The sequence below is a fragment of the Eptesicus fuscus genome, chromosome 4 (assembly GCF_027574615.1).
Source record: "Eptesicus fuscus isolate TK198812 chromosome 4, DD_ASM_mEF_20220401, whole genome shotgun sequence".
Classification (NCBI taxonomy): domain Eukaryota; kingdom Metazoa; phylum Chordata; class Mammalia; order Chiroptera; family Vespertilionidae; genus Eptesicus; species Eptesicus fuscus.
Window position 1 is genome coordinate 22856895 of NC_072476.1, and position 24317 is coordinate 22881211.

The 24317-nt window shown below is 46.7% G+C and overlaps 2 protein-coding genes across 8 annotated transcripts in view; one reads left to right on the plus strand and one right to left on the minus strand.

Moving 5' to 3' along the window:
- Positions 1–12906, plus strand: part of NDE1 (nudE neurodevelopment protein 1) — a 33903-nt gene extending 20997 nt beyond the window's left edge. For 3 of the 7 annotated variants that reach the window (XM_028145464.2, XM_008141548.3, XM_054714758.1), the window contains exons 5-9: positions 5584–5720; positions 7427–7606; positions 8952–9043; positions 9986–10137; positions 11665–12906. In XM_028145464.2, the coding sequence (XP_028001265.1) occupies positions 5584–5720; positions 7427–7606; positions 8952–9043; positions 9986–10137; positions 11665–11758 (655 nt within the window). In that variant the 3' untranslated portion in view covers positions 11759–12906. Of the gene's footprint in view, positions 1–5583; positions 5721–7426; positions 7607–8951; positions 9044–9985; positions 10138–10755; positions 10974–11006; positions 11161–11664 lie in introns of those variants that run through there. The other 4 variants (XR_008555780.1, XM_054714761.1, XM_054714760.1 and 1 more) reach the window with 4 other exon arrangements.
- Positions 12907–13720: 814 nt separating this feature from the next.
- Positions 13721–24317, minus strand: part of MYH11 (myosin heavy chain 11) — a 119117-nt gene continuing 108520 nt past the window's right edge. The window contains exons 37-42 of the mRNA XM_054714752.1: positions 24020–24108; positions 23452–23575; positions 22969–23177; positions 21980–22088; positions 21716–21888; positions 13721–14428 (exon numbers count right to left, since the gene is read on the minus strand). Of these exons, the coding sequence (XP_054570727.1) occupies positions 14296–14428; positions 21716–21888; positions 21980–22088; positions 22969–23177; positions 23452–23575; positions 24020–24108 (837 nt within the window). The 3' untranslated portion in view covers positions 13721–14295. The remainder of the gene's footprint in view (positions 14429–21715; positions 21889–21979; positions 22089–22968; positions 23178–23451; positions 23576–24019; positions 24109–24317) is intronic.

The following is a 24317-nucleotide window of genomic DNA, read 5'->3' on the forward strand; positions in this document are numbered from 1 at the left end:
GGGAAATCTGCAGTGACGCACATCTGCTGACTGCTAGTATGGCAAGGCATGGTCAGCGTCTTCCATCTCTGGACTGTTTCTCTTCTGTCTTCATGGCAGAAGTACATTTCTAAGTGTTAATTTTATTTCAGATGTTTTAGCCTTTTAGGACACACTTTTTAAAAATTTAAAATTTTCAATTACAGTCGACATACAATATTATATTAGTTTTGGGTGTACAGCGTGATGATTAGACATTTAACTAATGAAGTGATCCCCCTGATAAGTCTAGTACCCATCTATCTGACACCATTACATGGTTATTAAAATATTGACTATATTCCTTATGCTGTACTTTATATCCCTGTGACTGTTTTATAACTGGTAATTTGTATTTCTTAATCCCTTCTTTTTCACTGAACTCTCTGAACACCCCTCCCATGCGGCAACCACCAGTTTGTTCTCTTTATCCATTCATATATTTTAAAAAATATTTTTATTGATTTAAGAGAGGAAGGGAGAGGGAGAGAGAGATAGAAACATCAATGATGAGAGAGTATCATAGATCAACTGCCTCCTGCACACCCCCTACTGAGGATCAAGCCTGAAACCTGGGCATGTGCCCTTGACCAGAATCAAATCCGGGACCCTTCAGTCCACAGGCCAATGATGCTCTATTCACTGAGCCAAACTGGCTAGGGCAGTAGATATATCTTTTTGAGCATCTGCATATTTTCCTTAGATAATTCCTAGAAGTGAAATTATCTGACTAGACCTCTGAATAATTTTAAGGCATATTATTGTTATTTTTTGAAATCCTCACCCAAGGATTTGTTTCAGTGATTTTAGAGAGAGAGACAGAAAGAGAGAGAAACATTGATTGGTTGTCTCTACCTGACTGGGAATCGGACCAGCAACTCGGGTATGTACCCTGACCAGGAATTGAACCCACAATCTTTGAGTGTGTGGGATGATGCTTTAAACAACCAAGCCACATAGCCAGGCCTTCCATTGATTTTTTTCCAGAGAATGGAACAGAGTGGGAGAGACACAGAGAGAGAAACATGGATGTAAGAGAGACACATCAATGGTTGCTTCCTGCATGTACCCGGACCAGGCCAGGTACAGAGTCTGCAACTGAGGTATGTGCCCTTGGCCAGAATCGAACCTGTGACCCTTCAGTCTGCAGGATGATGCTCTAACCACTGAGAAAACTGGCTAGGACAGTTGTTACATTTTTTTTTTTTTTTTTTATTTGAGAACTCTCTCTATTTCTTGGTTAGTCTAGCTAAAGGTTTGTCAATTTTATCTCTTCAAAGAACCAGCTGTCAGTTTCATTGATTTCCTATTGCCTTTTTAGTGACTCTTGCATTTATTTTGGATCTGATCTACATTATTTCCTTCCTTCTAACTTTGGGCTTCAATTGTTCTTTTTCTAGTGCCTTTAGGTGTAAAGTTTGTTTATTTGAACTTTTTCTTATTTCTTGAAGCCACCTTTTTTTCCACTGAATTGAACTCAGCTCTGTTTAATGTTAACTTCCCATATATCCTGCGATCTAATTCAGCATTCTCTATTTTGGTCCAATGTATAATTTATGAATTACTATACCAACACTATAATGACTTGATTACTGTGGCTTTATAGTATGTTTTGACTGGCAAGCCACTGGCATACCATTTATCCCACCCATATATCCTTGATCAAAGCAAGTCACATGGCCAACCCATGTCAAGGGGTGGGAAGGTACAGTCCACCCACAATGAGGCCATAGCAAGGGTGTAGATATGGGGAGGGTGAAGAATTGGGACCAGTCATGCAGTCTAACACAAAGAGATTATACATTCATATGATTCTAAAATAACATACAAAGGAGTAGAGTTTCTTAATGCAAATTCAACCAAATAGAAATAGAAATTTGTATTATTCCCCTCTTTTTTCACAAAAGCATTTTGTACACATTGTTGTACGTCTTGCTTTTTCACATAACGTAGACCTGGAGATCTTCTGTATTTGGACACAGTGCATTCTTTCTCCTTTTCCCCCCCAGGTACATAATATTCTATTGTATGGTTGGCATTGTATGTATAATACATAATAACTTACCCAGTCCCCTGGGATGGGTATCTGCTTCATTTTCATTCTTCTGCATAGATAAGCATTGCTGTAATGAGTGGTAGCATTGCTTGCACATATCTGAAGAATAAGTTCCCAGAAGTGAATTTCTGGGTCAAATATGTGCATATGTGATTTTTAAAAAATTTGTCTTTGTTGTTGAAAGTATTACAGATGTCCCCCATTGACCCCCGCCACCTGGCTCCTGATCCCCGCCCCCTGCATATGTGATTTTGATAGTTATTGCCCAGTTCTCTGTATAGTTATACCAACAGCATGTAAGTCCCCATTTTCCAAATAGCTTTACTAACAGAAGGTTTTCAAACTTTGGATTTCTGCCAGTATGATAGGTTTCTGAAGTGAGGGACCTTGAGCTCCTTTTCTTATATTTAATAATTGTTTTATTTCTTTTTCTGTGAACTCTGTTTATCTTTGCCTGTTTTTAAATTGGGTTGTTGTTGTTGTTTTCATCAATTTCTAGGAGATCATTCTATATTTGTTTGTGATATGAATTAAAAATATTTGGAGTTTGTCATTTGTCTTACAGATTTATCTATTGTATGGTACTGTCAAAAATTATTTGATTTCTATATAATCAAATTTATTAGTCAGTCATAGTTTAGAAGGGCCTTTTGCATTCCAAGGTTATAGAACAATTAGCCTCTGTTTTCTTTTAGTAGTATTTTTGTTTTCTCTTTCTTTTCATTAAAAAAATCTTTTTATTCATTTCAGAGAGAGGAAGGGAGAGGGAGAGAGAGATAGAGACATCAGTGATGAGAGAGAATCATCGATCAGCTGCCTCCTGCATGCCCCATACTGGGGATCAGGCCTGCAACTCTGGCATGTGCCCTGACCAGGTCAACGCTCAACCACTGAGCACACCAGCCAGGCTATTTTTCTTTTTTAATACATACATTATTAGATTAGTTTCAGATGTACTTAGTATACCGAAAGATCTACAAAGATTAAAATTGATTTAATCTCATTTTACTCTTCTATGGGTTGTTATTACATAGACTTTTAAATTTTTTTATTTTTAGTGCTAAAAAACCATAAAATCAAATTTACCATCTTAACTGTTTTTTAAAAAGATAGAGTCCAGTAGTGTTAACTGTATTACCGTTATTGTGCAACAGATCTCCAGAACTTTTTCATCTTGCAGCATTGGAACTCTAAACCTACCAACATTAATTCCCCCTTTACCCTCCAGCCCTTCGTAATTACCTTTCTACTTTCTGTTTCTATGATTTTTGACCACCTTAGATATTCCATGTGAATGGAACCATACAGTATTTGTCCTTTTGTGACTGTGTTGATCCCTTAGCATAATGTCCTTGAGCATAATGCAGTTCCATTGCATCTATATTGTGGCATGTGACAGGATTTCCTCCCTTTTTAAGGCTGCATAATATTCCATTGCATATATTATCACATTTTCTTTATGTATTCGTCTTAATTTGCTTCCACCTCCTGGCTATTGTGAATAATGCTGGTATGAACATGAATATTTCTTTTGAGAGCCTGCTTTCAATTCTTTTGGATGTATACCCAGAAGTATGATGACTGGATCATGCAATCATTCTATTTTTTATTTTTTAAGGAACCTCCATACTATTTTCTATAATGACTGCTCTTACATTCTAATGAACAGTGAACAAAAGTCCCAATTTTTTGGTATCCTCACCAACACTTGATTTTCTGTTGTTTTTGTTTTTGAGTGGCCATTCTGATGGTAATGAGATAATTCATAAATGTTAAAAGCATTTATTGGCCCAAAAGGGACTTGTTCTCAGCTACCTAACAGATGTGTCTCTTAATACTCATATTTACTAAAACTGTATTTTCCTATTTAACTATTTTCAAATTCTCAGTAATTGTACATGAGATTAACTGTTTTCACCGTTTGTATGCATTGCAGCATTTTACTCTTATAATAATAAATATGCTTTTATACATCATTTGACAGAATTTCAATGTCTAAGGCACATAAAGCTATTTTCACTCAGGTTGCAACTGGGATGCTTACCTTTAGTTGAAAGTAAATACTCACATAGTAATAATAAATCTAAGTGCTGTGCTAATACATCAGTATTACCAACACTGATTATATACAATCCCATGACCATTGACCCACACAGGTTCAAGAATGCCAGAAATATCTCTGAAGTTGGTTTTCAATTCTCTGACATTCCAGAAGCCAATAGTAGATTTTGACCAAATACTGAGTTTAAATTTCTGATCCAGGTGGAATTTATATTGGGGGTACAGTATGAGGTATATAGATCCAACATTAGTTTTTTCTAGGTGGCTATCCAATAGACCTCAAACCTAGAATTGAACTACCCATATTTCATCAATGATTATGATGCCATCTTTATCATAAATTCTTATGTGTATTTTATCTTTTTTGTTGTTTGACATGTCAGCCTTAGGGTTATTTTAACTGATTCCAGTGTTGTACTCCTAAATAGTGTCCCTTTGTTGTTTTCCTTCAGGCCCTTTTGGTAACTTTATCTTATTTACCTTTGAGGGTAGGTACTAATATGACTCAATCTGGACATAGTAGGATATGTTGAATAAATCAGTGAGTCAATCCCACTTTGCTGTTGAAGGCCCAGAGACATGGGGTTATCCAAGGACACTTAGCTAGTCTTATGTGGGAGAGACAGGTGTTAACTCCTGGGGTCCACTGCTAACAGATGCTTCTCATCACCGTGAGATACAGTGAACGGGATGTTAAAGGTCTTCTGGAGACAAACATGGGGTCAGTAATAAAAATTGCTGACATTTATTAAGCACTTACAGTATGTGTGAAACATCTGTTGCACGCTTCCTGTATTACTCTACTTGTCCCCACCCCAAACCCCTGTGGAGGCACTGTCCCCGCTTTGCATACGAGGAAACTGTGCAAGTGCCTCAGAAAAGGTAACTTTCTTTACCCAGCACTTCTCAGTGCCTGTCACACAGCGTTCCACTGGAATGTGTCTACACTGTCCACAAGAAGTGGTTGTTAACAGAGCAGCTGGGCTAGGGCTGGGCATTTTGAACTTCTAAATGTTTTGTGGTACCTGAGAAATTAAAGATAGTTTCGTTTATCTGTTTAAATGCATGTGATTACATCGTGTGTGCATTTTAGTCGGATATTCTGAGTACTGTGCAGTGATCGTCTTCAAGAGAAGATGGACCTGTTGGCAGTCGATTGGTCCTACTGAGGCCTTGGCTCACTGCTAAGTTTTGTATGGATGTTATCTCATTTAATCCTCAGTACAGTTTTGTGCACCTCATGAGCTAAGACAGTTCCCATTCTGCAGATGAAGAGTCAGGTCCCCGAAGATGAAGGCCTTGGCTTGCTCAGGTCTGGGGTGTCTAGGAAGTGCCTGTTCTGGGACTTACGCCCTCATGTGTCTAACCCTTCTCATCTCCCAGTGTGTAGGCAGCAGATGAATGTTGCCGATTGCTCTCTTGGACAACTTTGCTTTTCTCTTCCCCAGGGCAACGATCATGTCTCTGGAAGACTTTGAGCAGCGCTTGAATCAAGCCATTGAGAGAAATGCCTTCTTGGAGAGCGAGCTTGATGAGAAGGAGAATCTTCTAGAATCTGTCCAGAGACTGAAGGATGAAGCCAGAGGTCAGGAGGCCTGGGCTTTGTACCCCCTGCCCTCACCAGCACTGTCCACTCTCCCTCCCTGAGAGCACTGCCTGGTGTCACCTTTGCTGGAAATCTGCGCCCTGCTCGGCACACAGGCTGTCTGGTCCGAGGGTGTGGGACCACACTTAAAGTTCCAGTTAATTGTTTATAACATTTAGTTTATAATGTGTGGCCAGTAGAAGGGGGATTAAAAAGAAAAGCTCAGCCCTAGCTGGTTTGGCTCAGTGGGTAGAGCATTGGACTGCGGACTGGAAGGTCCTGGGTTTGATACCAGTCAAGGGCACATGCCCAGGTTGTGGGCTCGATCCCCTGTGGTGGGCATGCAGGAGGCAGCCGATCAATGATACTCCCTCATCATTGATGTTTCTATATCTCTCTCCCTCTCCCTTCCTCTCTGAAATCAGTAAAAATATATTAAACTTGGCTTTTCTTTCTTTTTTTTAAGAGTAGCTGTTCCTAAATGTTAGGAAGTGGTTAAATAAATTACATAGACTTACTTTGTGCAATGTTAACCGATATTTAAACTAACGGTATAGATATAAATGCAATTATAGGACAATTGTTAGGACAGGCCACTGAAGGGAGGAAGGAGGAAGATAAGTCATAGACAGTAGATGTATGTTTCTGTTTATGCTAACTAAAAATCATTCATATTAGATGATTAATAGATATACATACTGGGTGGGGCAAAAGTACGTTTACCGTTCTGAGTATGCGAAACATAGTTTATTCTTGTATTACTATTTATTAATTACTAGAGGCCTGGTGCATGAAAATTCATGCACTGGAGGCAGGGGTTCCTCAGCCCGGCCTGCCCCCTCTCACAGTCTGGGAGCCCTCAGGGGAAGGGCTCCCAGCAATCAGGGGAAGGCGACACCCCATCACACCTCTGCTGCTGCCACTGCCAGCAGTGCAAGCCTCGGCCAGCCCTGGTTACCTGAGCCTCGGGCAGCCCTGGGCAGCTGGGCAGCCGCCATCTGAGGCTTGCCTGCGCCTCGGACCGGCCTTGGGGGGCTGAAGGGACTGGGCACAGCCATCTTGTGGCTGTGGGCGCTGCCATCTTTGAGAGCGGGACAGTCAATTAGCATATTCCCTCCTTATTGGCAGTGGGTGCTGCCATCTTTGAGGGTGGGGCAGCAATTAACATATTCCTTCCTTATTGGCTATGGGAGCTGCCATCTTTGAGGGCAGAGCAGTCAATTAGCATATTCCCTCTTTATTAGATAGGATTGTATTATTTTCCATATGAGCAACGGTAAACCTACCTTTGTCCCACCCTGTATAAATCATATATTTGAAAATGCAGAGAAAAGGGATTGGAAAGATCTCCATGTTATGGTTGATGTGTGAGGGAGGGGCATTTGGGGATGGGCTGGGGAAGCATATTTTTTCACCTAGAATTCTACATTGGCATCTTTTGAAACAATAAAAGCATTAGTGTATCAATGCCATAGTCAATTTTTTTTACACCTTTTGGTTTTTACTCAAAAGAAAAATCATGTAGTTTTACAAGCCTGGTAGGCAATATCCTGTGGGTTTCATGTCATTCAAGGTTTCTAGCTGGAGTTTCTCACCCTGATACTTCTTTTCCTTGATCAGTGTCTACTGCTGACCCCTTCCCCTTCCACATCTCCATTCCCATCACCCAATGCAAAGGCTTAATCTGAATTCTTTCCCTCGTGCAGATTTGCGGCAGGAATTGGCTGTGCAGCAAAAGCAGGAGAAACCCAGGACTCCCATGCCCAGCTCGGTGGCAGCTGAAAGGACAGACATAGCCGTGCAGGCCACGGGCTCAGTGCCGTCCACTCCTGTGGCACATCGGGCACCCAGCTCTAGTTTCACCACACCGGGGACGTGCAGACGTGGTAAGGAGAATGGAGTTGGGAGGACTTTCTTTGCTTCACAAAGCTTTCCTGAGTGAGAGAGAAATTGGACTGGGCTAGACAGCAGGATGCAAACTGGGGTGCTCACAGGGCAGAGCATTGAGGCACGTGAGAAGAGCCTCTTGCGTGTGAGGCAATAGAGAGCAGTGGAGTCTGGGATGAGCTGGAAGACGGAAGCCTCATTTGGAGGGGGCTCTGCTCCTGCCACAGGAAATTTAGGCCCAGCATTAGTAGACATTTCCATTCTTCACCAGAAGCCAGGAATCCTCTTGTTGAATATGAACTCTTCCAGATGTGAAATTTTGGTAACCAAATAAAAAGAGTTTTGTGGGTCCAGCAATATAGCCAACTAGAAATGGAGCCACTGTGACCTGTGCTGTGTTGTAAAAATGAGGAATTTGAGTTTTCACCCCAGCCTCTCTGCTGATTAATTGTGAGATTCTGAAGGGTTACTTAATAGCAAATAATAATAGTAATAATATAAAATTATTGAGTGCTCAGTATGTGCCAGTCACCCGGCTTAAAGTGCTTTGCATACACATACACACACACACACACACACACACACACACACACACATACATGCATATACATACATACATATATGTAACCTGACTGAATTCTCACCACAGGCCCAAAGTGCAAATAATGAAAGTGCTGCCCTTGTTTGATGGCTGAGGAGACAGAGGCCTGAGTTGAGGGGCTTGCCACCCAGCTAGTGAATGGCAGAGCAGGCTGGCTCCTGGGCTTGCACTGCTATACACTGCTTTATCCCTTAGCTCATCCCTGGGAGTGAAGAGACTGGTGAGGTTTGCAGACTCCCAGTCTAGAGCAGTGTTTTCCACACTTTGGCAGGCTGGGCATCTTGTTAAATGCACCTCGGATTCAGTAGGTCTGGGCGGGGCCTGAGATGCGTTTCTAGCAAGTGCCCAAGTGATTCTGTGCTGCTGGTGCCTGGTCTGCTTTGAGGAGGGCGGCTCTGCAGAGTAGAACCCTTACAAGTGTGGTTGGCTCAGAGGCTCTTGGTGTTAAATTGCTACGTGGAATTCCTAGGATTTCAGGGCTTGCGTTGATTTAGTTGTAGAAGAATAACATGTAAAGATAAATATTTAATATAGTCCTTGTAAGGCTGTTACAGGTTGGTCATTAAATAGGCTCTTACTGTGTGAGATAGTTAACTAACTATTGAATGAAACAGGGAAGCATCCAGAATCCAAGGCAAGAGTAGCCTCCCCCGCCTGCCCCTGGGATTTTGCATTTAGCGATGTCAGTGCACAGACTTATGACTGTGGGTTGGTGTTACATGTACTTCCTTTTGCACACCCAGGTCTAGATGACTCCACAGGTGGGACCCCCCTCACGCCTGCGGCCCGGATATCAGCCCTCAACATCGTGGGCGACCTGCTGCGGAAAGTAGGGGTAAGACTGACTGGCGCCTCCCTGGGTTTGCTGTGGCTTCTTGCCTGTCCTTCAGGAAGTTGGCGAGGGACGACCTTACCACTTCCTTTCGCCTTTAGCAGGGAGTTCATGAGTTCTAGGTGTAGCTCTGGGTGTGTCGCATCCTTTAGAATCGTGGACGCTTCTGTGGGCCCTGACTCTAAGTCATCCCTTTGATACCTGGCTAGATGTTTCTTTCCCTGTACCATTTTTTCCTTGGAATTTGGGGAGTTCAAATGGTGTGTGATGATTTTTTTTTCTTCTTAATTTGAAAAAACAGAAACATTTGAAAATTGCCTTCTCTTTATTTCTCAGGGAGTTAAAGAGAAAATCTTGAAAAGCTAGAGCAGGGAACTTAATAGGTTTTATATTAATTACAGGGAAGGATTCTTTTGTGCTTAAGAAATAACAGGTATTCTTTGTAGTTTTTCATTTTATTTTTTAAAATGATGCTCAGAAGGCCACATAATTTAACTCCTGTCAGTCTGTCATCAACCAAAATGTATGTATTCAGAGCTGCAACTTAATAGGAGCTTGCAACTCCTTTCTTACGTTTTTACTTTGGGCTTTGGATCATCTGGTTTTCTGTTATATGAACAGTTCTCTGAATATTTTGCAGTTAGAGTGTAGAGAAGCTTTGGGGGCAGGGGTTTCAGTGCCCTTTTGGTTTTTGTCGGGTCTGTTCACAGCAAAGTCCTTGTTCAAACCTCCATATTTCCCATAGGCAGGGTTGGATAATCGGTAGAGTTAGTGATTTCCAGGAAGCAGCCAAATATCTTAGGCTTGCAGGTCTAAGTTGGCTGTGCATTGGATTCCTTTGGGCCCCACTTGGGAATTCCAGTGCACAACACACTGCTTTAGGCTCCAGTGAGAGATACGAGTTCTTGTCTTTAACTTGAGAGATGAAAGCCTATTTCTCTCCAGGCACTGGAGTCCAAACTCGCATCCTGCCGGAACTTCGTGTACGAGCAGTCCCCAAACCGGACAGGTGGCCCCACCTCAGGGCGAGCCAGCAAGAACAGAGATGGTGGTGACAGACGGTCAAGCAGCACCAGCGTGCCTCTGGGTGATAAAGGGTCAGTACCTTTTGCTGTCACTTGAGGTGGGAACCTCTAACTAGCTCTGACCAAAAGCCATTAAAAAAAAAAAAAAAATCAGAGGCCGGATGCACAACATTCGTGCAAGAGTACGCCTTCTGGCTGCCATTCTGGCTTCCCTCTGGTACCCGGGACCCGGGCTTCCCTTGCAGCCCCGGCTTCCTCTGGAAGGTCGTCCGGAAGGACGTCCAATCTAATTAGCATATTACGCTTTTATTATTATATTACACTTTTATTATTATAGGTATATATAATACACGCGCGCACACATGTATTTATTAATTTCAGAGAGGAAGGGAGAGGAAGAGAGATAGAAACATCAATGATGAGAGAGAATCATCGATCAGCTACCTCCTGCACAACCCCTATTGGGGATCGAGCCTGCAACCCAGGCATGTGCCCTGACTGGAATTAAACCATTACCCCCTGGTTCATAGATTGACGTTCAACCACTGGGCCGCACAAGTCGGGCCCGAAAGCCATTTTTTAAAAGTTGCAGGTTTATGTCAGTGAACTCTACCCCATCCCTGGAGACAGAGTTAGGTGGTGTCCTCTGTTTGGGCAAATGGCCAAGGAGAGGCTTGTGTTTATTATCAGATTCTGCAGCCCCAGCTCCTGGTCACGCTGTGAGGATGTCCTGTATAAATCACTTGTCTGAGACTTGAGCTTCTAATACTGCTCTGCTTCCTCCAGAAGAGGATTTAAATAAAAAACTAAAGAACAAAACAAACTTTAGAACCTTCTGGAAACTGGCAATAAATTCCATCCAGACTAGAATCCTGAAGCCAGTCACTGGATTGGAAAACAAATCTGACCTCTCATGGCTTCATTTACTTTCTTGCCTGAAGAAAATCAGGACAGCTTCCAGCATCAGTAACTTTCTAAGATGTGCCACCATCTTATTGGACCCCAAGCTACAATTTGGTGGGTCCCTGGCAGACAGGTGACAGGAAATGAAGAATCGTTTTCTGTGGCAACGCACGTAACTTCCAGACCTTTACAGTGGGTGTTTTTATTTTTTTTATTTATTTTTTATTTTTTTAAATATGTGCATTCTTTTTTTTTTTAAATATATTTTATTGATTTTTTACAGAGAGGAAGAGAGAGGGATAGAGAGCTAGAAACATCGATGAGAGAGAAACATCGATCAGCTGCCTCTTGCACACCCCCAACTGGGGATGTGCCCGCAACCAAGGTACATGCCCTTGACCGGAATCGAACCTGGGACCCTTGAGTCCGCAGGCCGACGCTCTATCCACTGAGCCAAACCGGTTTCGGCTACAGTGGGTGTTTTTAGAGGGTCTTCTGCACCTGGGCCTCCGGTGTGGCCTTGGGAATGTGAGCGCTAGACAGCCAGTGTCCTTTCCTTCATTTCACAGGAGAGAAAATTGAGACGCAGTGACCCTGCTCCTGAGGGTTGATATTCATTCTTATAACTGTGGGCCCCGATGCTAGTCAGTCGTAACAGCTGTAATGTCCGCTTAATTTGGTTTGCTCTGTCTGAAGGTCGGGAAAACGCCTGGAGTTTGGGAAGCCGCCTTCCAATCTGTCCTCACCGTCGCTGCCGTCCGCCCAGGGTGTAGTCAAGCTGTTGCTTTAGGAAATCCGCAGAAGCAAAGCCACTGGTGTCTGTTCGGGAGTTGTTACCTTTCGTCCCCTCTTCACACTAGGTTTTTGTTTTTTTTTAAGGTAGTTTGAGAAATAAGGGCAAGCAGTCACACTAGCCAAGGACTGAGGCCATTGCCCGTGGCCCTGGTGGTTGACCCTGTGGAATGCCGTCTCAGTCCCAGCCTCCATGTCGGTGTGTTGCAGATGGACAGGGACAAACTGGACCTGCTGGAAAGGGCTCTGAGTGTGAGTGCTGAGGCTACCCCATCTTTGTGAGCTGACCCAAGTCCTGAGAGTGTTTTTAACGTCCGGAGGGAGACGCCTTGCAAAGGGATCTGAGCCCACCTCGGGCTCCCCAGTCCCGTTCACCTGGAGCTGTCTTCCAGAACAAAGTCTCTCAACACTGCGTGGACAGCAAGGGTCGGCACACTGAGATCACCTCTAAGAGCAGAGAGCAGACTAGGCATGTGCTGATTAAAACTGTGTAGTGTACCTCCCACACTTTCTAATCTGGCTCATTGACGCTTTTAGAGGTGTGCTTGCGTTTCAGAGTATATTTTGCGTGGACCAGGTCAGTGGAAAATCTTTCCTGTTTACGTGTGTCCCGACCGTTATTTGTCCTGCGCCCCACCCCTGGCATGGGGTGACCTCTGCTTCAGGACCCTCAAAGTCATGTGGGTGGAATGGCCTTGGAAATACAGCCTTTAAGAGTAGAATTTCATTGATGGCCATAATGAAATAATCAGGGTAACCTTCAAATAAGGTTCAAACCACCAGGATTGTTGAAGCTTCCTTGTGAAAGAAGAAACGCACACAGGATTTTCAACGTGGACGGGGCACATGCTTATCTCTGCTGGGAACTGCTGTCTCACGCTCTCCATCGCACGTAAAAAGAAGACATGAATCCAGGAGCATGTGTGTAGTTCAACGGCCTTCCTTTTGTAACTAAGTTATTTTTCCAAAAGAACAGCAAAAATATCCTTGCTTTGAAAATAGAACTTTTCAAGTGCTACTGAAATTCAACAGGGAATTAAACTTCAGTGCCTGGTTCATTATCCTAGAAACATTCTAACCTGTAATGGGGAAAAGATGTACTTTTATTTTTTTAAAAGAATAAAATCAAGAGAAACTAATTTTCAACTAGTGTGTGGTGGTCAGTAAATGCTTTGTGTGTGCTACTGTGTTTGCTCATATGGTGTTGAAAAGCTTGCTTCCTAACGAAGTAATTAAATATGAAAAACCCCACTTTTTAAAGTTTTCCCTTCGAATCAACGTCTTCAAACTGCACTTGGGACACGTTTGTGTAGTGTTCAGGGTATATTAGCATCTGGTCGCTCAGCTGAGCCTTTGCCGGTTCCATATTTGCTCTCTTCTCAAATCTGCCTGAGCCCCCGGGGTTGGTGCATGGACTCCTTTGTGTGGAAGGAACTTTTGCAAGGAATCTCTGTCTGGAGCCTCCGGCTGAGGAAGGAAAAGCCCACGGCCTGGTCTTTTATGGTCCTCACGCTAAACATGGTTTTTATGTTTTTAAAGGGTTGTTTTAAAAAAAAATGAATCTGTGACAGAGACCATATGTAAACTAAAATATTTACTTTCTGGCCTTTACAGAGTCTGTCAAACCCTGCTGTGCGAAGTCTTGTGTTTTAACTTTAAAAATTCAAGGAAGTCTTGTGTTCCTCACATCACATACGTACTGGTTTTGATGGATAAAGATGTTCTTCCTGATCATGTTCCTCTCTCAGCCTCGAGCTTCCCCCCCCCCTCCTGGCTGGAGAAGCCCCTTGCACAGACTCACTTTGCAGCTGCTCTTTTGCCAGGTGGGAACTTGGGCGATTTATTTCACCTCCCTAGGCCTCAGTTTTTCCATTTAAGAAGTAACCTTCACTTCTTAGGGTCGCACCTCCCCCCCCCCTTCTTTCGCTCTGTAGAAAACAGCGCCGACTCTGTTCCAGTGGTTTATATCCTTTTATTTATTTGTGAGGGTGTCCTTAAATACAGTCGGGGTGCATATAAAACAGTGTAACATTCCTGCTCTTGTCCACTCGAGCAGTGTCTCCTTTTTAATTCAGGTGACTACGGAAGGCACTTGGTCTCAGTGAACGGTGTGCATCTGAGGTGTGGTAACCAGGACGGGGAAGAATTTTCAAACCAGGTCCTACTCACGATGTTGGAAGGGTACACGGGGTAGGGAATGGCTTGGGAGTGGGAGGGGCGGTGGCACCCATCTTTGGTGACTTTCTCCCCATTTTATGTAAACTAAGTTGCCAGTGATTAAGTTACTGTGGATCTATTTATCTAAAAACTCAAAACCTCGGCACAATTCCTTGATAGAGGGGGAGTGGGTGTGTCTGTGTCTCCTGTTGGTTTTTCTCGTTTGGTACATGATTCAAAACTTAAATGGATGCCCTGAGCACAGGGAGGTGTTATGTTCATTGTGAGGGGTGTTTGTGAGGTCTGGAATTTGAAAATGGATTTGGACAGTGCTAAGCAGAGTCCACTGGGTGTTGTTTTTGTTTTCAGCAAGTTTGTCTATTCACTGGCTTTGGTTCCGTTGAAGTCTGCATCACGAGCATCCATTTCCTCATCTGAACCATCCGCGTTTTCAATAACCCGACGTCCTCCAGACCTTCTAGAGGGAACAAAAGAGGTCTCGTTTCCTCGCCTGTGGGTTTTAAGAAAACACATGTTTCTTTAGTATAGAAATTGTCGTAAGAGACTTATAGAAAGGGAAATAAAAAACTCATATGAGACACAAATGTTGAGGTTGAAGTCAGCAAATCTTGACCAGTTCCAAGGTATGGTTACGTTTGATCAGCTGGAGTGGGGAAAAGTAGGTTCTTCAAAGCAGAACCCCTGGCTTTAAAAAATGTCTGGCTAGTCATTCACCGACTCCAGGATCCTGGTCTGCGGTGACCACGTCCGCTGGGTTTACTCATACCCTGTGGAGTAGGTATGAAGGAGAAATGTTCTCATCCTGCACCTTGCCTTTAGAGCGGGGAAGAGGGAAGGGTTTTAGGTTTTCAACCGGAAGAAGGTGGAAATGATGTTAAGGGCAGCCTGAGAGGGAAGGCGCGGTTGCTCTGGTTACAGGCAACTCGGCACCCAGCTTTTGTGGAACAGAATTCTTGGGCTGCATTTCCCCAGGGTGGGGGTCTCCTCTGTTTTTACTCATCATGGCAGCCACCATTCTTGGCTTATAATAGGTGCTCAATGAGTATGTGTTAGAAAAATAAATGGAACCTGTTAATCCAAGGTGTATTTTAGCTCTAGCTGGTAGGACACCCCTTTCTGTCCTTGCCGTTCCCGGCTCCTCTGTCCTGCCTGATGCCCTGAGTGACCACTTGCATTACCCTCAGGTGACCCTCGTCACCTGCAGTGAGGCTTTGCATAGGAGGGCGGGCTGGCAGGAGGAGGAAGAGTCAGCTCCACCTGCACTTAACCTTCACGGTTTGGAAGGAATGTTTGCCTCCTTTTCAGTGGCCACAACCAATAACTGCATGGGGCTCTGGCCACCTGGCCCTGTTTTGACCTGATTCAGATGTCAGGTCTTAAATCATTTTAGGATGTCTAAGAAGAAAGCAGACTTTGTAAGAAAAACGACCCGCTTGACCACGCAAAGCCTGGACAGAAAAGCCACGAAGGTGAGCCCATCCCAGTTATTGATACTTGAGTTAAGAACAACGCGGACAGGTCAGATTGGAGGCATAAGCAAGGCCTACAGGATCCTGATCGCTGAGAGGGGGAATCCCAACAGGATTGGGGTCTGAGGGTGGGAGAGACCCACTAGGTGCAGAGGATGGCACCCCCAAAGTACGGCGATCAGGAATAAATACTTAAAGTTGTAGCCACTCCCAGCTAGACTCAGGCCAACTTCTAGGCCTCCCACTCCCTTAAAACTGAATTTCCATCTCTCTCGAGTGCAACCTTAAAAGTCTTTTTCTAGGAATTTGGGCCAGAGAGCAGGGTCTCGGAGCCCTGGGGGAGCAGCAGGCCAGGCTCTCCCCTACTTCCACCCCGGTTCAAACTTGGTGGGTGGCCTGGGGCCGGAATCAGTGCCTCCTGTTCTTCCAGGCTCTAGGCACCCTGCCTCCTGGAAGAGTATTTGTTAATTGATAGGCATGCTCCTTGGTCTAAGGAGGAAACTCCCTGAGTCATTGTAAGTCCCCTGTCGAGGCTTCAGCCCTGTGAGCCTGTTGTTCTGGTTCAGGTGTGTCTGTCTTGAGGGGACTGCTTTAAAATCCTAGGCAAAGGTTGACACTGGCTATAACTGTCCCAGGAAGTAAGGGACCCCTGTAAAAGGTTTTCTTAAAGGGCCTGGTCCTGGGGAATGTGGGTTCTATTTGTGGGCTCAGAGAACTTACTCGAGGCGCTGCTGGCCCAGCAGGGACCAGCATGAGGGTGTAAGCACCGGCTGCTTCACGAGGACTGGGGCCCCCATTATCTGTGGGTCCCATGCTCCAGGCGACCCTAGAGTTCATCTAATCCTATGTTCCCAATGAGCTGGCAGGAGAGTTCGGGAGCTGTGTGTCCTGGAGGCTAAAAGCTCCTGCCAAGACCTCATCCAGCTTTAAGTATTTGAGTAGTGACAGCAAAGCTGAGATTCTTGAAAAGAGAAGACAGACGCCGCCAGGGCTTGCCCGGCCTCTCAGGAGGATGAGAGGAAAACCAGGCCCCAGGTGCCTAACTGTACGTATGAAAAGGTTGTTAGACCCCCAGAGACATCCAGACCTCTTAACTCTGCCTTGTGAAGGGCCCCAGGCACTTCCTAGAGTCTTGGGTACCCATCCCCCCTATCCGTGAGTGAGTACGTGCAGTGAGACTCTGGAAGAGGCTCTGCCAGGACTCCGCCAGCTCTGTGGTGGCTCACGTCACCCTCGCACGCTGAAAATGCAGCCAGGAGCCAGGCCTTGCTGAAGCCCCTCGCAGCCCCAGGACTTGGATGGCATTATGGCGAGCTGTCATTTTCCTTGCGGACAAATTTGTGAAACCCTACCCTGGGGGGTGAGGGGGCAGATTTCTGGGCTGTGCTTCCGTGAACCTGTGCTTTGTTAATTCTGACTAGTGAACTAGGCCAGCCAGACTGAAGCCATTCTCCAGGAGTGTACCCACATCGTGGCGTTGTCATACCTGCTCCGTGCAGTGTTAGCTGGACGAGGGAGGGCGAGTGTCCCTAGCAGTGTAAGAGAAGCCCTCTCACGCAGGTAAGAACAATCTAAGTGACACAGCCTCTAAGCTGTCATCACCGTGTGGTGACAGGGACACATTCGGGGCCGTGTCATGCCGAAGCGGAAGGGGGGAAGGAGAATGGGTCAAGGCACAAGGTCATCTTGTGTTGATCTTGGTTGGGATGAAGGACAGTTTTGAACTAAGATGTCCAAGCCTTCAGATTTTGCAGGAATCTCAGAGAAATTTGCAAGGGCCAAAAAAAGGGGCAGGGAGGGCGCGATGGGCAGAAAGGAAATGGAAACTGAGTGTAACACAGGGGCCGCAGCAAAGCTGAAGGCATGATACCTGGTGAGTCACTGCGCAGTTTCCTGGGGGAGGGGGCCTCTGAAACAGAGAGAGAGAGTCCTTGGTGGTTATCATTAGGCAGACGGGAGGGAGCCCATTTAAGTACCTTTTCAGTCATGGAGGCATTTGCTTTAATTAAATAATTACAGGCACTTTTAAGTCAATCTGCCAACAAAGCATCGAAAGCAGTGGTTCTCAACCTTTTTAATGCCGCCACCCTTTACTACAGTTCCTCATGTTGTGGTGACCCCCAACCATAAAATTATTTTCATTGCTACTTCATAACTGTAATTTTGCTACTGTTAATGAATCGTAAATATCTGTTTTCTGATGGTGTTGGGCTCTACAGCAGCAGTTCTCAACCTGTGGGTCGCTCAAGACCATCGGAAAACACAGATATTTTCATTACAATTCATAATAGTAGCAAAATTACAGCTATGAAGTAGCAACGAAAATAATTTTATGGTTGGGGGTCACCACAACAAGAGGAACTGTATTAAAGGTTCGTGGCATTAAAAAGGTTGAGAGCCACTGATCTAAAGCCAGGCTGGCACACAAAAGGACAAGCTACTTCTTTAAAATCAAAACGCAAATTTCTGTCCTTGTGAGCTTCTTTTAGGAACGCAGGTGGCTTCCTCCCATTATGCAGACCTGTTCAGGAAGGTAAAGGCATGTGAGTAAGCTAGTTCAAAGTTCTACCTGGAAACAGTCCCAGACTGAGCACCTGCTGCAAGGTCTCACTGTTACTACTTGGTCTTCATTGCCTTTTATGCCTGGGCAAGCAGGTAGAAGTGGACGCCTTCGGCAGATGACTGGCAATGTGGCACATGATGGGGATGCTAGACAGGCCCAGGAGGGCTTGTGTCGAGATTTATCTGGCTGGTAAAACTATGAAACTTGTTTGCAGTTCCTCTGAGGAGTTGGCTAGGCTCCCAGCCTCACTCAAAGCTCTATTTTGAGGAAGACCTATGCTTGATTTTAGGTTTAGTACATCTAGAAGACTCTGAGAAGGCAGAAAAGGTCTGACCCATCTTCAGCTTACGTTATGTGTATGTTCATGTTAGGACTGTAAAATAATGGTTTCTTCCATACAGGCCTGGATGGCTTGAGAAGGGTTAGTTGTCTGGGGTAGAACCCACAAGGGATGTTCGGAGTGTCCCAAGAAGAGGGAGTAGTGACAGCAAAGGGGTGAGAGCAGGAGTGGCTGACTACTTTCCCAGCCACTGAGGAGTGTCTGGGGTCTTTGTGGTGAGAGCAGCTCTCCCACTGACCGTCAATCCTGGGGGTTGCCCCACTGCTGGACCTGAGAGGTTAGGCCTGGTTTCCATTCCATCAGGCCCCTCATTATGCTGGGACTGGGGCTCATTCCTGAATCCGGTACCCTGAACCAGCTGTTCTCTTCCCTCTTCTGAAAGGGGTTTGGGCTTTCCCCGCATGTAGTGGTTCTCAAAGTCTCTAAGCTACATGCCAATTGACTTCCGAGGGCTCCTGGGCATGCCATTGGATAGAAAAAGTCTACTTGGTGCTCATGTGGTTGTCCCTTGCTTTTTAACTGAGAAGTAGTCCTTAAGGTCATAGTCATCAATTTGTGGCCACAATAGCTAGAACTCACTATTGTTTTCACTGTATTTAATTTAATCGTTACCTGGTGATGCTGGTTTAACAATAGAGGGGTGGTAGTTTATGATTAACACAGTTAATGTAAAAGAAAATATCAAGTTATCAGTAGTGCAGGTAGTGAGAGGCAAAGGTGGTTGAGAATGACAGGTTAGAGAAACATCATCTCTGACCCAATGATGGAAGGTTGACTCTGCGCCCAGCTCTACCGCAGACGCTGGGGATGAATCACCAGACACAACCTCTGTGCTCATGGGCTTGCAGGTGAGAGTGAGACAGATCATGAATGAGGTAAGTACAATACACAGCAGGTTCCATGGTGACAGGGAGGTAAGAGAGAACTGTAGGGAGTAAGGTTGGAAATTTTAGGGAGTAAGAGAGATGAGTAAACCTCTGAAGGAAAGGAAGAGTGAGTCAGCTGTGCAGAGAGCTGGGGGAAGAGCATTCCAGGCAGAGCCCGAGGCACTGTGTGGAGCGGTCAGGGAGTAATTTAGGAGGCAGTGGACAGAGATCGTGAAGGACCTAGTGGAACCAACCATTGGAGAGACATGATCCAGCTCCATTTGAACAGGATTCTTCTGGCTGCTGTGTTGAGAGCATGGAAGCAGGGAGGCCTGAGGAAGCTGCGAAAGTTGTTGAGATGGGAGGAGGGTGGCATGGACCAGGGTGGCAAGAGACGTGGTTGGCTTCTGGATATATAGTATTTTTAAGGGAGCTGACCAGATTTTCTGACAGATTGGATGCAGGGTATGAGGGAGAGAGAAAAGTAAAAGAATACAAGGTCTGTGGATGCAGGGTATGAGGGAGAGAGAAAAGTAAAAGAATACAAGGTCTGTGGTCTGGGTTAATTGATGGAAACTTTATCATCCCACTTGTTGAGCTGGAAAGGACTGGGAGAGGGGCTGGTTTGGGGTGAAGAGGTTCAATTGAGGCTCAGGTTGGGGCATGTAAGGTGTTAGTGGCCCATGAGGTATTGAGTGGGAATGTCAAGCAGGGTCTGGAGTTCCAGGAAGAAACTAGGGAGTCAGGAGATGGAAATCTAAAGGCACAGGGCTGGCTGAGATCACCGAGGGAGGAGTGACAGCGGTGGACATGAAGAGAGAACCAAGCTGGCACCCTGGGGCAGGCCCACGGCCAAAGAGCAGGTGAGGCTGGTGTCGGAAGCCCAGTGAAGAAAGTACAGGGAGGAGGAGTGACGGTGCTGCTGAGTCAGGTTGGGACCAAGGACTGACCATGGGATTAGAGTCTGTCTGTGGTCAAGAGGAGGAGTGAGCCATAGTCAGTTTGGCCCAATGGATAGAGCGTCGGCCTGTAGACTGAAGGGTCCTGAGTTCGATTCCAGTCAAGGGCACATGCCTGGGTTGTGGGCTCGTGCAGGAGGCAGCCAATCAATGAGGCAGCCAATCAATGTTTCTATCTCTCCCTCTTCCTCCCTCTCTAAAAATCAATAAAAATGTATTTAGAAAATAAAAAAAGAGGAGGAGGAGCGGTGAGGCTAAGAGGGTTTTTCTGCTGATGCAATGACTCCGCTGGAGGGGAAACATGGCAGAGGAAGAAGGTAAGATTTTCTGGAGCAGCATCCTCAAGTAAACAAGAGGGGAGTCCAACAGAGGGGTTGGCCTTAGTGGGTGCTGGACAGTTCAGCCCAGAAATGGGGCAAAAAGTAGAAGAAATGAGCACAGATGTAGGGAGGTCAATTGATGGGGCAGTGGGAGCTTGTTTACTTTCTATTTTTTGCTTCAATAGGAAGTAAGGTCATCAGCTGAGACGGGGCGGAGATCGTGATCTTAGGGAGAAAATAAAAGCAGATCTCCAAGAGAGTGGGAGGCTGAAGTACAGCCAGCATGGTTGCTTTTCTCACACCCCTTGGAGCTGTAGAAGGTGGGAAGTTGGGTTGTTTTAACAAGTACAGCACAGCAAGAGGGGCTCAGGGTATTGAGGATGTGTGAAAGGCTCATGGCAACCCCTGAGCCTGGGTTAGATGCTGGGTAAGGAGTCAGTGGGGGTTGTGAGAAGATGGGTTGAAGATCCCAGGAGTCAGGAGGTGGCAGCAGGCAAATGATGCGATGCCTGAAGGTCAAATTAGGGCTTGAGTTGCTGGTAATGCCTGTGGAGTGGCAGGATCATGGAAAGAGAAGGTCAAAGACACGAGAGGCTGGAGGGGTGTAAGAGAATGTGTGACAGGAAGCTCAGAGCTAAATTTCAGGGAATCGGCGATGGGAAGGAGCCCCAAGGAGCAGAGTGGTGACCTACCCACCTCAGACCCAGAAGTTACACAGGTGCAGGAGAGAGAATAGACCTCAGTGTAGTTAGGGCCAGGTTCTCAAACTTGGGTGACTGTACCCTCAGAGAATATGTGGCAGTGTATTGAGACAGTGTAGGTTGTCATAGCTGGTGGGAACGCTACTATAGCTGGTGTGTGAGGGCCAAGGATGCTGTTCACCATCCTACAATATACAGGCCAGGCCCTATGATAAAAAAACAAAGACTTATCCAGCCCCAATAGTGCCAAGGAACCCTGAGTTTTAGAGAAAGGTGGTGAAGGAAAAGGCCAGAAGATAAGGTTCAGGAGACAGGAAACTGCTTCTCCCTCCTCCTCCTCACCAGGATGATGGGCAAAGATTGTTAAAGAACAGAGAAGGTGAGCTCTTCAGAGGCAGGGCCCCCGTGTGCCTGGACACTGCTGCAGGAAGAGCCTGGGACAGAAGCGAGGGCTTTGGAAAAGGTAGCCTTTTGTGTCAATACAGTCACAGTGGGCATCTCGGGCCTACTTGAGCACCCGGCCCGGGAGGACCCCCCTCCCGGGGCTGGGCTGCCTCACCTGAGCTTGCTCTTGAGCGCGGTCATCTCGCGGCCCATGGCCTCGTTGCTCTCAGTGGCCTCGTCCAGCTCCCGCTGCAGCTTCCTGCGGTTGGCGTTGATGCGCTGGGACTCCTCCTCCGCCTCCTCCAGCTGCCTCTTGAGTTGTTTCACCTTCACATTTCCTTTCTCTGCCTGTCAAGGAGAGGCGTGAGTGTCAGGGGGCCCCTTGGAGGTCCTGGGGGACGAGTGAGGGAGAGGCGGGCGGCGGCGGCGGGCAGTGTACCTGCTCCTTGTACTGCTCAGCCGCCTTGCGCTCGTCCTCCACCTGCAGCAGGACCTCCTTCAGCTTCTTGTCCTTCTGCTTCAGTGACTTGGCAGCCGCCAGTTTCTCTCTGCGCACAAGGGGGGAGCAGTCGCTATGTAAACCAGACCGGCATCTCGCCCACTGTGGGCACTTTTCCTGAGCTCCCAATCAGCGCTTATCCCATGAATCGACCAGATAGAAGATTAGGAGTCGTCCATAAAAAGCAGTCACTGACACCTGCTGTGGCAGGAGCAAACCTTGAGAACGTGTGCCCAGTGAGAGAAGCCAGTCACAGAGGCCTTGTATGAGTCTGTGTCTATGAAATGTCCAGAACAGACCAGGAGACAGAAAGTAGGTCAGCGGTTGGTTGCTTAGGACTGGGGGTGGGAAATAGAGGGTGATGAAAAGGTTCTACGGTTGACTGTGGTGAGGGGGGACCTACCTGTGGATATACTAGAAGCCACTGAATTGTACACATTAAATGGGTGAACTGTGTGAGAGTGAGTTATCAGTAAAGCCGCTACCAAACAGAAAAGAAGAATGGGTCAGAATCCTTACAGTCTGATGGTCACGAATGTGCTGTGAACTTACAGCTCGGTGACCCGCCATTAACATGAGAAGCCTTCCCATGTTCGTGTACTAAATGGTTGTTGATTTGGACTTGTGTCTCCGTAAGCATGACCTCCTGCTAATGTAGATCAGGAAAAGCCACATGTGCTCCCGGGAGAGCTGGCTGGCGTCACTGAGGAACCACGCTGTTTACCGAGAGCAGATGACATTCCCAGGGCTTCCTCTGGGCCAGGTACAGGCGCAGCCCTTTCCTGCGTTCTCACTAGTTCTCCCAGCACAGCTGCCGCTCGGGTACCACATGGTTTATTTCAGAGCCACAACCAATGCCCGGAGAGGCTATCTACCTCCCAGCACTCAGGGGCAAGCGGGCTGTCATTGGAGCCCTGGTCCCACTGTACCTCGCCTCCTGCTCGACCTGCTCCTCCAGCTGTGCGATCTTGGCCTCCAGGGACGCGATGGTGGACTTGAACTTGGACTTGACTGCCCCCTCCATCTCCTGGAGCTTGCTCCGGAGCTCTTTGTTCTGTCGCTCTAGCTGCTGCCTTGCGCTCTCGTTCTTCTGGGCTGCGCTGCGCTCCGTGGCCAGCTCATTGTTGAGCTGCTCGGCCTGGGGAGGAGGGTGAAGGTAGTGAGGTGGGGGGCATGAAAGCCTGTGGGTGCCCTGAGATGACTAACTTCTCCTGCAGCCTCTGCACTCCCTCTCCTCCTTCCTGGTCATCCTTTAACTCCCAGCTCAAGAGGCAGCTCATCCAGGCAGCATCCCGGGCCCACCCAGGCTCCCTGCTATCCTCAGCTCATCCCAGACCTGGCACACAGCAGCCTGTGATGCATGTCACTGAGCCAGTGTGGGGCTTTTGCTGTTCTAGTGCCCAGGCCCCCACCTGCTGTGTGGCCTTCCGGACACGGTCACTCATGGCCTCCATATTGCCTTGTTCTTCCTCCAGCTCCTCCTCCAGCTGCGCGATCCGGGCCTCCAGGCGGCGCTTCTCATCCTGAAGGGTGTTCCTACGGGAGATACAGCACATCTGAGGCCTCCAGTCTGCCCTTGGCTTAGGAAACACCCTGTCCTTGGAGGAGCAATGCCTCAGGATTGTCCTCACTTATAACTGAGGAAACTAAGGCTCAGAGAGGCTTAGAGACTTGTCCAAAGTCACACAGCTGGGAAGTAGAGAACCAGGACTCATACCCAGTTGGTGTCAGCAAAGCCAGGCCTGGGATGAGGACCAACTCCTCCCTGATGACCCCGGTCCCCACCATGCTGTTCATTCAGAATGAATGAAACTGGCCACACTCCCACATAGGGTGTGGAAACCCTGAGACCCCTGTTACAAGTTCACTTGAACGTTCTGTCATTTTCAGCATTAAAATGAGGGGCTAGGAGGCTCACCTATGAGTTGCCTCTCCATCATCTGGGTCTAGGATCCCCCTTCATCCCATGCTGTCTCATACCTTCCTGACACACTGCTGGCCAGCTCCTCGGCCAGTTCCTCCTTCTCCAGGTCTGCCTGTTTGCGAGCCCTCTCAGCCGCGGCTAGATCCTGGATGGTGGGGGGAAGGGAGGAAGGAAATCTGTTGTCTGCCAGGGAAGGGCTAACCCTCACCCAAGAATCCACTGTGCTCCTCACCAGGCCCCCAGCAGTCTCCATGGCCACCTTTGAAAATGGCTACACCGCCTCGGAGCTCAGAGAGGCCTTGCAGTCATGTCAAAGGAGAAAACCCTGTGTTTTTCTAGGCCCTAACTAAGAGG